The sequence below is a fragment of the Ochotona princeps genome, unplaced genomic scaffold (genome assembly GCF_030435755.1).
Source record: "Ochotona princeps isolate mOchPri1 unplaced genomic scaffold, mOchPri1.hap1 HAP1_SCAFFOLD_2525, whole genome shotgun sequence".
Taxonomy (NCBI): Eukaryota; Metazoa; Chordata; class Mammalia; order Lagomorpha; family Ochotonidae; genus Ochotona; species Ochotona princeps.
Window position 1 is genome coordinate 35,710 of NW_026698664.1, and position 11,945 is coordinate 47,654.

At 45.8% G+C, this 11,945-nt stretch overlaps 1 protein-coding gene across 1 annotated transcript in view; it reads right to left on the bottom strand.

Annotated features, from left to right (window-relative positions):
* LOC131479114 (dynamin-1-like protein) overlaps window positions 1-9,541 on the bottom strand; it is a 43,721-nt gene extending 34,180 nt beyond the window's left edge. Inside the window, exons 1-5 of the mRNA XM_058659700.1 lie at window positions 9,332-9,541; window positions 5,291-5,539; window positions 2,648-2,745; window positions 961-1,092; window positions 52-244 (exon numbers count right to left, since the gene is read on the bottom strand). Coding sequence (XP_058515683.1) covers window positions 52-244; window positions 961-1,092; window positions 2,648-2,745; window positions 5,291-5,539; window positions 9,332-9,541 — 882 coding nt within the window. The remainder of the gene's footprint in view (window positions 1-51; window positions 245-960; window positions 1,093-2,647; window positions 2,746-5,290; window positions 5,540-9,331) is intronic.
* Window positions 9,542-11,945: the final 2,404 nt, after the last annotated feature.

The window sequence follows — 11,945 nt, forward strand, 5'->3', positions numbered from 1 at the left end:
TTGATATGGTATTTCAGTCATACTGAAACACAATATCAAATACCATCGTACTTTATTGAGAGTTTTCGCTAGATGAGGGATTCCATGTTGTGAGGCGATAGAGGCATACGCTGCATGCGAACGAAAAAACTGTGCCTCTGCCTGCGCCGCTGCACGGTAGCTCGACTGCTGTGTCTCTTCATCCTCCCCATCCTCCTGTCGCTGCGAGTGCTGTCGCGGGCGGCGACATACGACGCCCACGTACCTGCAGCACAACAACACACGCCGTCGGGGCAGTACCCGACAGTATTACGTAAACAAGTGTTGCTGATAGCATCCGCACTCACACACATATACGAGCGAGGGGAACGGCTTATCTTCGGGGTAGTATACTTCAACTGCTGCTAGTGCAAATTTAGACCGCATCTACTCACACAGACACCGACGGGTACATATATATATATATATATATAAAATATATGTATATGTATGTAAATATATATATATTAACACGCACCTCACAGGTGCGCTGGCTAGTATTGTACCAACACCGACACACACACACAAAGGCAACCTACCTTCAGTGTGCTTCATTATCTTTTCAAGGGCAAGTAGAGACCGCACCTACTCTAGCAACTGTAACGCCACTCATACATACAAACATACGTACATACATGCGTGCGCAAACACACACATACACACACGTATACATATGTATATGTTAATGTTTATATATATAGTAACAATGATTGAGAAGAGTCAAGCATTATACCTCTCCCACGTTTGAAACAATTGGTGCGACTGCATAACAGGTCGACGCGTATATATGTATACGTCTATATACTGTGTGGCAATGAATAGATGGATGCAAATATATAGATATAGATATACGTATATATATAAATACATACATACGTACACGTATGTGTTAGCGTTTCTATATAGAGGAATGATTGAAAAGAGTCGAGAATAAATTCTTACCCATGTTTCAAAGGAATAACTCGATTGCATAACAAGTCGACACAGTCAACGCCGGGTTCGAGTGTATCTATCTTCGTAACTACTCCAACAGTTCGCTGTCCGTGGGGATCGACTTCTCGAGCAACCTTTAAGCTGCAGCAAGCAACGCGTCAAAGTAACTTTCTAAGTAAAGAGGATCAGTCGTGGCAGACGTCCTGTCAGTTTTGGCAGCCATATATATAGACATATATACAATATATGTATCTATACATGTGTATGTATATATATATGTATACATATATTAAATTGGTTACAAATTATTTTTAGACAAGGCCTACATATTCCTAGTCAATGACGTGCAAGCGTTATGAAAGACTCACACAAGGCAGACACACAACTACAATATCATGAAACATCATGTACATATATATATGTACAAAGAGAGAGAGAGCGAGAGACAGACAGAGAGGCGGAGGGCAGGAAAGCATTTCATGTGAGCGAAATTGAATCACAGTGAATACATACACACCTGAAAATTGATGGAAGGTCAGCAGCACTTGTGGCGGACGCGCAATAACAACATGCCCACAGCGCTACGGTGTAGTAGGGCTTCTGAAGGTTGAGGGCCAAAACCAGCATAGGAGAAGGCGGTTCTTCCCAATCACTGCCTATATACTGCAACATTTACATATGTATATATGTGTACATATATACACATATCTATTCCTATATATATATCCCTCCTTCTATCGACACTTGACAGAAGCCCATAGACTACAGCACCACGATGGCTCCGTGGTACACTAGCAGCACATGAGGTAGTGTACAAGCACAAGCAAAAGCCCACCCGTCAGTAGGGCTAGTTACATAAATGCGGCTCAGTACGTCGGTAGCAGTACACACGCCGAGTGCAATAAGACATGCACGACGAGGCTACACAGCACCCTACGGTTGAGAGCGCATGCGGCATAGCCGCAGAAGACCACACGAGCACCGTGGCGTCTTCGCTGGACAATAGCAGTCCATGTCTTGAGCACATTAACAACAGTAGAAGCCCCTGGAGCAGCCCTACTGCTACCAACACAAGACAAACACTACATATGTCAAGCGCACTAACAGGAGCAGCATTCCAGGCAGCAGCACTACGGCTACCAACACAATAGCGATATATGTCGAGCGCACGAATAGTAGCAGACGTCCATGCAAGAGCACAGCGTCTAGCAACATAGGAAGAACGGTACATATGTCAAGCGCAATAGCAGTAGCAGAATCCCAGGCAGCAGCACTACGGCTATCATCCCAAGAACAATATATACGTCGAGCGCACGAACAGTAGCAGACATCCATGCAGCAGCACTACGACTAGCAACACAAGTGGACTTGAGCAGCAGTCCGTAGAAGCAGTGCATAAACTGAATCCAGTGACTGCAGGAAGCACGGCAGCACAAAAAGCGTACGGACTGTGGAGTGCCCACAGCGACAGCAGCAGAAAGTCTAGTAACAGAGTCAGAAGTTACGTGAGTAATAGAGGCAAGGGTGTGCACATATATATACACATATACTCAGGGAGAGAGAGAGAGAGCGATAAAAACACAGAGGTGTGGGTTTTCGCGAAAACTGGACAGCGCATGCAGGAAACGAAACAGAGGGGACACCAATCAATACAACGATGCGTATATATGTGATCCCTTCTTTTTCGTGTGCCTACCTGTCAGAGTTGGCAATATCTGTGTTTGCAGCAGTCACAGCGAGTATAATAGCTGTTGGCTTGCTGATGTACTGGTGAACGATCCGCCTCACTTGCAGCTGCAGGGCAGTACACCATATTTTGTAAGGAGAGGATACCCTCGCTCATTCAGCATATCAAAACATTATACACGCAGGTGATGGCAACAAGTGTTTGCAACAACTGCATGTCTCTCTCATAGGTGCATGCGCACGATGATCGCGCATCAACATATAGTGGTAAGAGAAACCGATAGCTGCATGTCTACTTCCTGCGCATATGCGTATGTTTATCACATCAAGGCATAATATATGCAAGTGATAGCAGCAACTGGATGCCTATTTTTAGGCGTGGCGTATGACTAACGTATCAAGGACTAATACATGCAAACGCTACACACACACAACAGCGTACGAAGTTCACTCCTGCGTGCAATGTAAGTGACGGCAATAGCTGCATGTTAATATCCCAAGCGTATGCGTACAGTTTTCTCAGCAAACAGCTATACATCTTTAGTACACTCACACTTAGACGCCTCGCGTATGCCCCATATACGACTTGCTAGTTATAGTGAACTTGCATAGAAATGAAGATTCACACTACTGCTCTATAGAGAGACTATTTAGGACCCATTGAAACCCCTAAGCAACAAGTGCACAAATGCAATTTGAGAAAAAACACGTGACAACTCGCTCTTTGAATGGCCTGCTGAATGCTGTTGCGGCTACGATGTTGTTGCAGCTACAATGCTGCTGCTGCTGCTTCTTCTGCTGCTGCTTCTGCTGCTGCTGCTTCTACTGCAGCCGCTCTGACTGCATTTACAGCTGCTGCTTCTTCTACTGCTGATATTGTTGCTTTCGCTGCTGCTGGTGCTGCTGCCTTTTCTATTATTGCTTGTGCTGCTGCTGTTGCCGCTTTCTCTCCTGCTGCTGCTGATGGTTCTTCTTCTTCTGCTGAGGCTGCTGCCGCTTATGACTCTCCTATTACTGCCTTCTCTGCCTCAAAGCTCGCCGCCGCTTGTTGTTACATGATGACAGATTAGATTGGAGTGTGGACGACACACTTTTTCCTTCGGCAGCTAGCATGTGTATGGACTTTCTCCAGCTGCTGCCCCCACATCTTCATAAACAAAGAGATACTCACCGAGATATAGCATCAAATACAACCTGACGTCACGCGAAGTATTTGTATAACAGCTCGCCATGTAATGCATACTCATCAGTATGAAGGCCGTTCGTGTGGCTTTCCAGCTTCTCTAGCGGCGTCTATTGCTAGGCCCTGTAGTGCTGAATACAGGAAGATAGGGCCGGCGTCTCCTTAAAATCTTTACAGACGCGGCTCCATATGGACTTGCTACTACTGCTACTTCCAGTACTACTACTGGTACTATCACTAATACTAGTATTACAGAAAAACTACAATGCACGGTGGTTCTCATAATCTCTGTGTGTGTGTGTGTGTGTGGGTGAATGCAACTGTGCCCACACAACTGTTTTTTCCGCCTTCAGCCCACAATGAGAAGCCCTCATTTTCGCTCAGTACATTACTGTCCTGGCAGCGTCTCTCATCTTGCAAATGCAGCACCAACGCTTCCTCTATGTGTGTGCACGGAGGCGTCTACACCCACATCTGCCTGTGCTGCTAAGGCAGCTGCTACGCTACCGCTCAAACGTGCCCTTGGTGGTGCTGCAAGCCAAGGCCGATTCGTGTGAGTATATTGATGTGTGAGATACGCATTGGAGGATGTTTCTGCGAGGATTCATTATTTGCTTACGCCCCCGCTTCCTTCGTATCTCTGAGAGGTATTCGTGAATACAGGTACCCACCCTTCTCTGTAGTACCGCAGAAGCTAATCAGTCTTACGCATTATATGTAATGAAGAGCTGGCCGAGTCGCATATGTGAGTGTGTTTGCCCCACACACACGAGTACGCCCACGTCGGGTGGTGTGTCACTGCGCTTCCCCCTCCTTCATATCTCTTCAATACTCGTGAGTAGCAGTAGCACCCACCCCCTGGTGATACAGCAGAAGCTCCTGCAATTCTACATTGCATGTAATGTATAGTTTCTGCCACTACTCCTACTCCTCCTCCTTTAAGTGGCATGAATATGTACGTGAGTGTCTGAGGCACGCATGTGATGTCTGTCTGTGTCTGTATATATGTGTGCGTGTGTGTGTGTGATTGAGTGGCTTGCTTTCACTTCGTAAGGCTGTGTCTGTATCTCTGTGTGTGTGTGTGTTTGAGTGGCGCGCATTCACTTCGTGAGGCCCGCCTTTCTTCTTCATATCTCTGAAAGGTATTCGTAGATACTAGTAAGACCCCCCTCTGTAGTACAGCAGAGGCTACTACGTCTATATGTATTATATGTCAGGAAAGGCTGATGAGGCCAAGTCGAATATGCGTACGTATATGTGTGAGAGATTCGCAGGCGACATCGTCTCTGGGTGTGTGTGTATGTGTGTGTGACTGGGTTGCTCGCTATTCGCTCATCATATCTCTAGTATATACTCGTCAACACAAGTATCACATAGTATACATACTCCTTTATACAGCGTGAGCTACTACACTCCTACTACACTCATATACTATCGTGTGTAATATTCATCAACACCTGCTAAGCCTACTTCGATATCGGAGGGTTGATCACCAACAGGTACTTTGGTAATTCCAGGGAGATCGATGAGTGTTAGATCAATAACATGTGGAGATGAGATACGCAGAAAAATAGGAAGAGGAGAAACATTTTTTTGCTTTCCGCCGACTCTTTCGGTTTCCCGTTGTATTTCTTTTCGCATCTCCGTGAAATTGAAAAAGCGTTTATCCGGTATATGCGAAAACTCGCCGTACTCCTCCTTAACACGTGCATGGCGCAACTGACATGCACATACATATATCAAGAGAAATAATCATCACCGCCCACAATCCCAGACATGCACAAGTACTTACAGTCACACACACACCCACACACCCACACGCAAAATATGACATTCACAATCACTTACTGTCACATACACATAATATGTCATTGCACAAGAACTCACATTCACACATACACAGAGAACATGAAGTGTACGGGTACTTACAGTCACAAACACACACATACACACACAATATGACATGCACAAGTACTCACAGTCACACACACACACACAATATGTCACCGTACAAGTACCTACAGTGACACCCACACAACACAGTATAGGATGTGCACAAGTGTTTACAGTTACATACACGGTATGTGACCTGCACGAGTATTTTTACAGTCACCCACACACCCACCCACAAACACACACACACAATGTGAGATACGTACACCATATATAATCAGCAATAAGGGCCTTCAGTCATTCTGTGTTGGGCTTGTGTGAGTGTGACTGCATCTGCTTTCGAAGATGCTCTGCATGTCTCCAAACTGTAGATACTTGTGTACAATTCTCAACGACAACAGAAGACCTGGTTTACATGATGTTGGGGGCATACGAGTAGCAGAGTACTCGTGCATGCGGAATGAATGAGGACTAGGCGATAGGAATGGTCCGACACATAGACATTAAACTGAAGTCCCCCATACGTGTACACACGTGTTGCAGTCACTACTTGTGGTCTACTACGTGTATACATACAAGGCAAGAACTATGAGTGGTATACTACGAGTATAAATAGACGGCAACAGCTGCGTGTGTTCTACTACGGGTATGCATACAGGGCAGTCACTATGTGTGGTAGACTAGGTGTCTACGTAGAAGGCAACAACTACAAGTGGTACACTACGGGTATAAATAGACGGCAATAACTGCGTGTGGTCTACTACGCGTATACATAGACGGCAGAAACAACTGCCTGTGGTCTACCACGGGTATGCATACAAGGCAGTCACTAGGTGTGGTAGACTCAGTGTATACACGAAAACGCAGTCGCTGTATGTGCTCTGCTCTCTGGATACACAAAAAATAACCAGCATGTTTGGTGTGCTACCACTAGTACTACTAATACTACTAATACTGATACGACTACTACAACACACCAACAGCGACATCATCGACATATCAATGGAGATATATACGCCACGAGTGCTGCGATAGTTCAGACACCGCCCCTTGGTGTATACCCAAAATGCAACCACCACGTGTGGTCCACTGCTCCTCGTGCCGCTGCTACAACTACTACCACCGAGGCCACGCCTTTCTTCGGGGTGCGAGCATAGTATCTACACACCGTGAACTGAGTATTAGTAAGAGTATACAGTTGTGTGTGATTATATCATTGTGTAGTCAGCTGATGGAGGTGCATTGACGCCGTCTTTAATGGTCTATAAAGGCGCAAGAAGGAAAAACGGCAAAGAAGCGCTTTTTGACTAGCCCTCTTGACACGCATGCATCAAGACCCTCACACAGAGCGCTTTCATGTGCATGTTTTCCTACTCTGATAACTTTCAAAGAGCTACTACTGCAATAAGGACTAGTAGACACATGACGCACTAGTAGCTAACAGCAGCCACTAGTACAGGCAGCCACTACTACAACAATATACAAGAAGCCCTGACACCCGCGTTTTCATGAGCTTTACAAGCCCTGTAAGAGGTACCTGCTCGCAAACGGATGCACAGGGGGTGCTCATAATATAATAGAAGCATCAAGCATCAGTACCTACCGTCGGCCACCAGTGCAAGGAGCTATTCCCATCACAAGTACATCTACATAAGTGAGGCTCTGGAGTGTCTCTTGCACTGTGAGAGACCCTGGAAGCGACCGACATGTACACAAACGCACAGAGGCGCGCACAGGTCCAGTAGAAAGGGTGAGCATTCGTATCTAGCGGCAGCCACCATTGCACTCAGCAACAACAGCAACTACTACTACTTCAACATGCAAGAGCCTTTGAAGATACGGCAGCCATCAGTGCAGTCAGCAACATCTACTACTAATACAATATACAGGAGGCTGTGATACTCTCCTCATGGGCTTCAAGAGTCCTTGGGAAAGACCCCACCCATACACGAGTGCATACTCAATGACAGTTGCGAAGCTTTCGAAATCGCTTCACATGTGGACAGCGCTTCGCTTATGTCTCTTTGTTGCTCAAATGAACCACACAAAGACCGCATTTCTCTTATTATTTGACGTATGTAGAGTGTGACGACAACGTACATACGTAGAACGCGGCGCGGCGTGGTGACACTCAAGGGGGCGCGCGTATGCAGAATATGACAAGTAGGAGAGCAGTATGCGCTGTAGGACACTGTAGTGCGCCTAGCAGACTCCATTCAGAGAGAAAAGGGTGTGGGGGAGTGACACTGAAGAACGTTAAAGCTACCATAAACGTAAAGAATGCGGTGAACTATGGTGGTTTTCCACACTTGGAGACAGCGCCCCGCTGTAATGACACTGAAGCACACACTTGGAAAGCGACCCGCTGTAGTAACACTAAAGCACGCAGTATGAGAGCTACCCGCTGACCCGCTGTAGTGACACTGAAGCACGCAGTATGATAGCTACCCGCTGACCCGCTGTAGTGACAATGAAGCATGCATTAGGAAGGCAACGCGCTCTGATTACACTGAAACACCATGAGGACACACAACACACGTAAAGCGATCGATGCGGTGGAGTGATACTGGAGCGCTGACAGGATCTTTTACGTAAAGAACAACATGCGCCCTGTAGTGACACTGAACGACGTTGACCACTCAAGACACCTAAAGAGAGCGATGCGGTGTAGTGACACTGAAGCGACGAGCAGCTGTTGCACGGAAAGACCACATGCGCTGTAGTGACACTAGAAGACGTTAAAACCACAACGTAAATAAAGAGAGCGATGCGGTGTAGTGCCATTGAAGAGCACACACAAGGCATCACACATGAAGAAAGCGATGTGCTGTAATGACACTGAAGCGCGTGCGTGGTATTCACCACACGCTCTACCAGAGGGTTACGCCCCGAAGATATTGTAGCATGCGGAAGACCCTACACATATTACTGAAGTGTGAAAATCCCGAGCCCCTTCTTAAGCACTCCGCAAGCACTCCGTGAAGCGCGTTCTAGTGACACGCTGGAGGGAACGTACCAACAATACTACCTATACACAGCGACAAGCTGGATATATATACATATATGTATTCATATTGGCGCGATATGAATACATTACAATTACACCTCTCTACTCCACAGTAGCAGTCGGAGGTAATATATCTAAAGCAGAATTGAAAACTGATATAGTAGACAACCACTTGTGCAGCTGTATGTACAAGTGGGTGCAGGCGCATGACGAGAGCTATTACAATGTACTGACAAAAGCACGCATACAGCCATATATACAAATATCTATACGCCCCTCCCCAATATCTACACATATGCATATATAGCGTATGGAGTGTCCAACACGTACAGCGCTTGCTCATTTGTGAGTATATACATGTAGCGTATAGAATATAGAGCAGTATATAGTGCTCGTGCTGAAGCCTGCCTCTGGAATGTATGCAGTGCAAGAGCAACACGTACATTACACGTGCATCGTATGAATACGGGGATTGTTACAGCGTTCTACGACCTTGTACAACCGCTGGCCTATGTACATATATACATGCATATATATATGTGCATATATACGTATATGCACACGCGTATATACACACACACACACATACAAACACAGATATATATATTTACCTGTAGAATGAGAGGTCTTCTAGTGACAATGCCAGTGCCACTGGGGAGAAACTGTCTGCCAACAAGACTTTCAAGCACTGACGACTTCCCAACAGACTGCGCTCCAACAACAGCAATTTGAGGGAGGTCAAAGAGAACCCCAGGAGCGGCCACCCCTGCAGAGACCAACGCGTCCTGCAGTTTATTTAGTAATGGCACAAGCTCCTCCATTGTGTGTGCATATGTATGTATGTACGTACGTATGTATGTAGGTGTGTGTGTCTCACTGGTATATCAGTTATGTATGTAGGTATTCCGTATGTACGTATGTACCTATGTATGTATCTATGTGTGTATATGTGGGTGCGTACGTTGCAGGGGATTCTATCGAGCAGGCAGAGAGGTCTCAGCTTTGTCTTCACTGCCGCATTATGGAGAATAAGACTAGTGAACAGGGCCTTGGCAGCCACTGGAAAGCACCTCCAGTTCTCCACAGCATGGCAGCTTGAGCACTCCCCCCTGGGCGTTGTGGTGAAGATAGCCACAATCACGTTAACACTGACGTGTGGAAAGCCACGTGTAGTGCAACACGACGACAGCTACCAATGTGCACAGCAAGTGTGGACACAAAAAACGACAATACAGATAGTCATTAGACAAACAACATCCAGTAAAACTTCTTAAGTATTATCAAAACTAATACTACGTTGACAATAAGTAATCTATCCCAATGCATCAGAATGTGTGTGTGTGTGTGTTTGTGTGTGTGTCATTTGTTTGTGTGTTTGTCAGTGTTTCGAGAAGTGCACAATAGGGTGAGTTGGTCGCATTGGAGAGCATTTACGCGGGGCAGCTCTAAGACTACCTGCATGTGTTTATTATGTGAACGTGTGTTGTTGGTGGCATCTGCTTGCTGCTTTCTGTCTATCTTTCAGGGTCTGCCTGCAGCCATATATGTTGTGAATTGGGAGATATGTAGCGTTTCGGAGATATGAGCGTACGAAACGTCACTGCTGTATTCAAGACTAAAAAACTTTCGCACCTATTAATCGTACTCCCTCAACAACAGGAGGGACGGTTTATTACTGCCATATTAGTATTGCTACAATGACTAGGAAGTGGATTTTCCACGTATATACACTGACATCATAAACGTACGTGCGCTGAACACGCTGCTAATTTCTCAGTGTAAATGGCGGGGGCTACTACTGCTACTGATACACGCAAGCCACATGCAGCAACCGCCGCTGCTGCTCTCACGCACGGAACATCTGCAGCAGCTGGAAAAATACTGCAGCACCCACTACTACTGCTGCTTTTGCAAATCCAAGGCGGCTGAAATCATACCGCCGCATTGCTACTGCTGCTGCAACTGCTGCGTTTGGAAAACATACGACCGCTGAGAATACACTACAGCATTGCTGGTGCTACAGCTGCTGCTGCTGCAGAAAACATACGGCAGTTGAGGAGTATACTGCGGCATTCCTGCTGCTACTGCTGCTGCGCAATCATAATGCGCCTGAAATGATCCTGCGACTTTTTCGCTGCTGCTGCTCCTGCTGCTGTTGTTGCATGACGTGGGTGTATATATACACACATATTAAAGAGAGCTCCAACAATATGAGAAACACTGATTCCTGTTCATTAGGAAAGCACGCGCCATATGAGAACTACACACAGACAGTCCTTTCGGCTGACTGCTGCTCAGACTATTTATTGCATGCATACCCGCGGCACATACACAAAAGGGAGTGTGCTGTCAACTCGTCTACAAGTACAGCAGAAACAAACTTCTTACAGAAAGCAGCTGCTTCACGTTACCTCGTACACGAAGACATAATGGCACATATTTATATGTATAGATATGTATTAGAATACACCTACGCATGTGTATGTATTAATAATGTGCGTCACGCCTGCTCCGAGGAGTTTTATACGGTGCGCAGGGGCCTAAAACCTGGTGTTGTCGTCTCGTATTACACGTATATAGCATACCTCTTCTAATATGCACGAAAAGACATGCAGCACCACAGTTTCACATATATCTATATATATATATATTTAATCATGTGAAGCCTACCACACATCTACATACTTCGACATCGGTACATGACGTGCATGTACACGTGTACCTCATTTAATGCAGCCTCAAGAACGCTACGGTGGATAGAAGTACAAGCGGGGCACGTTTATGTATATATATATATTTATTCATGGACACGCGTATATTTAGAGATATACCTACATCTACACGTATATATATATATGTATATATTCGTCTGAAATCTGGTGACATGGGTCCCCGCGTATGGAATTATATCGTATACAAATGTATATACATATATGTATATATGTATATATACAGCTGCACGGTATAAGCGACAAGAGGGCAGCGCTATTGGACGAGGACAACACTTCTCTTCTGAGGCGCAATGAAGTGTGACATCCTCTTATAAGAACAGCGCACATATATTTTCGCTGTGAAGGTGGTAACACACCGGGTATGTGCGGACGCATCCGCAGTCCCCTTCAGGCGGGGCTACAACTACGAGGAGGAGCTATTCAGCGCAAATACCAAAGCAAGATGCTAATAAATTCTTTCTGAAGCAGCAGTTCTCGAGGGAAAAGAAAGAGT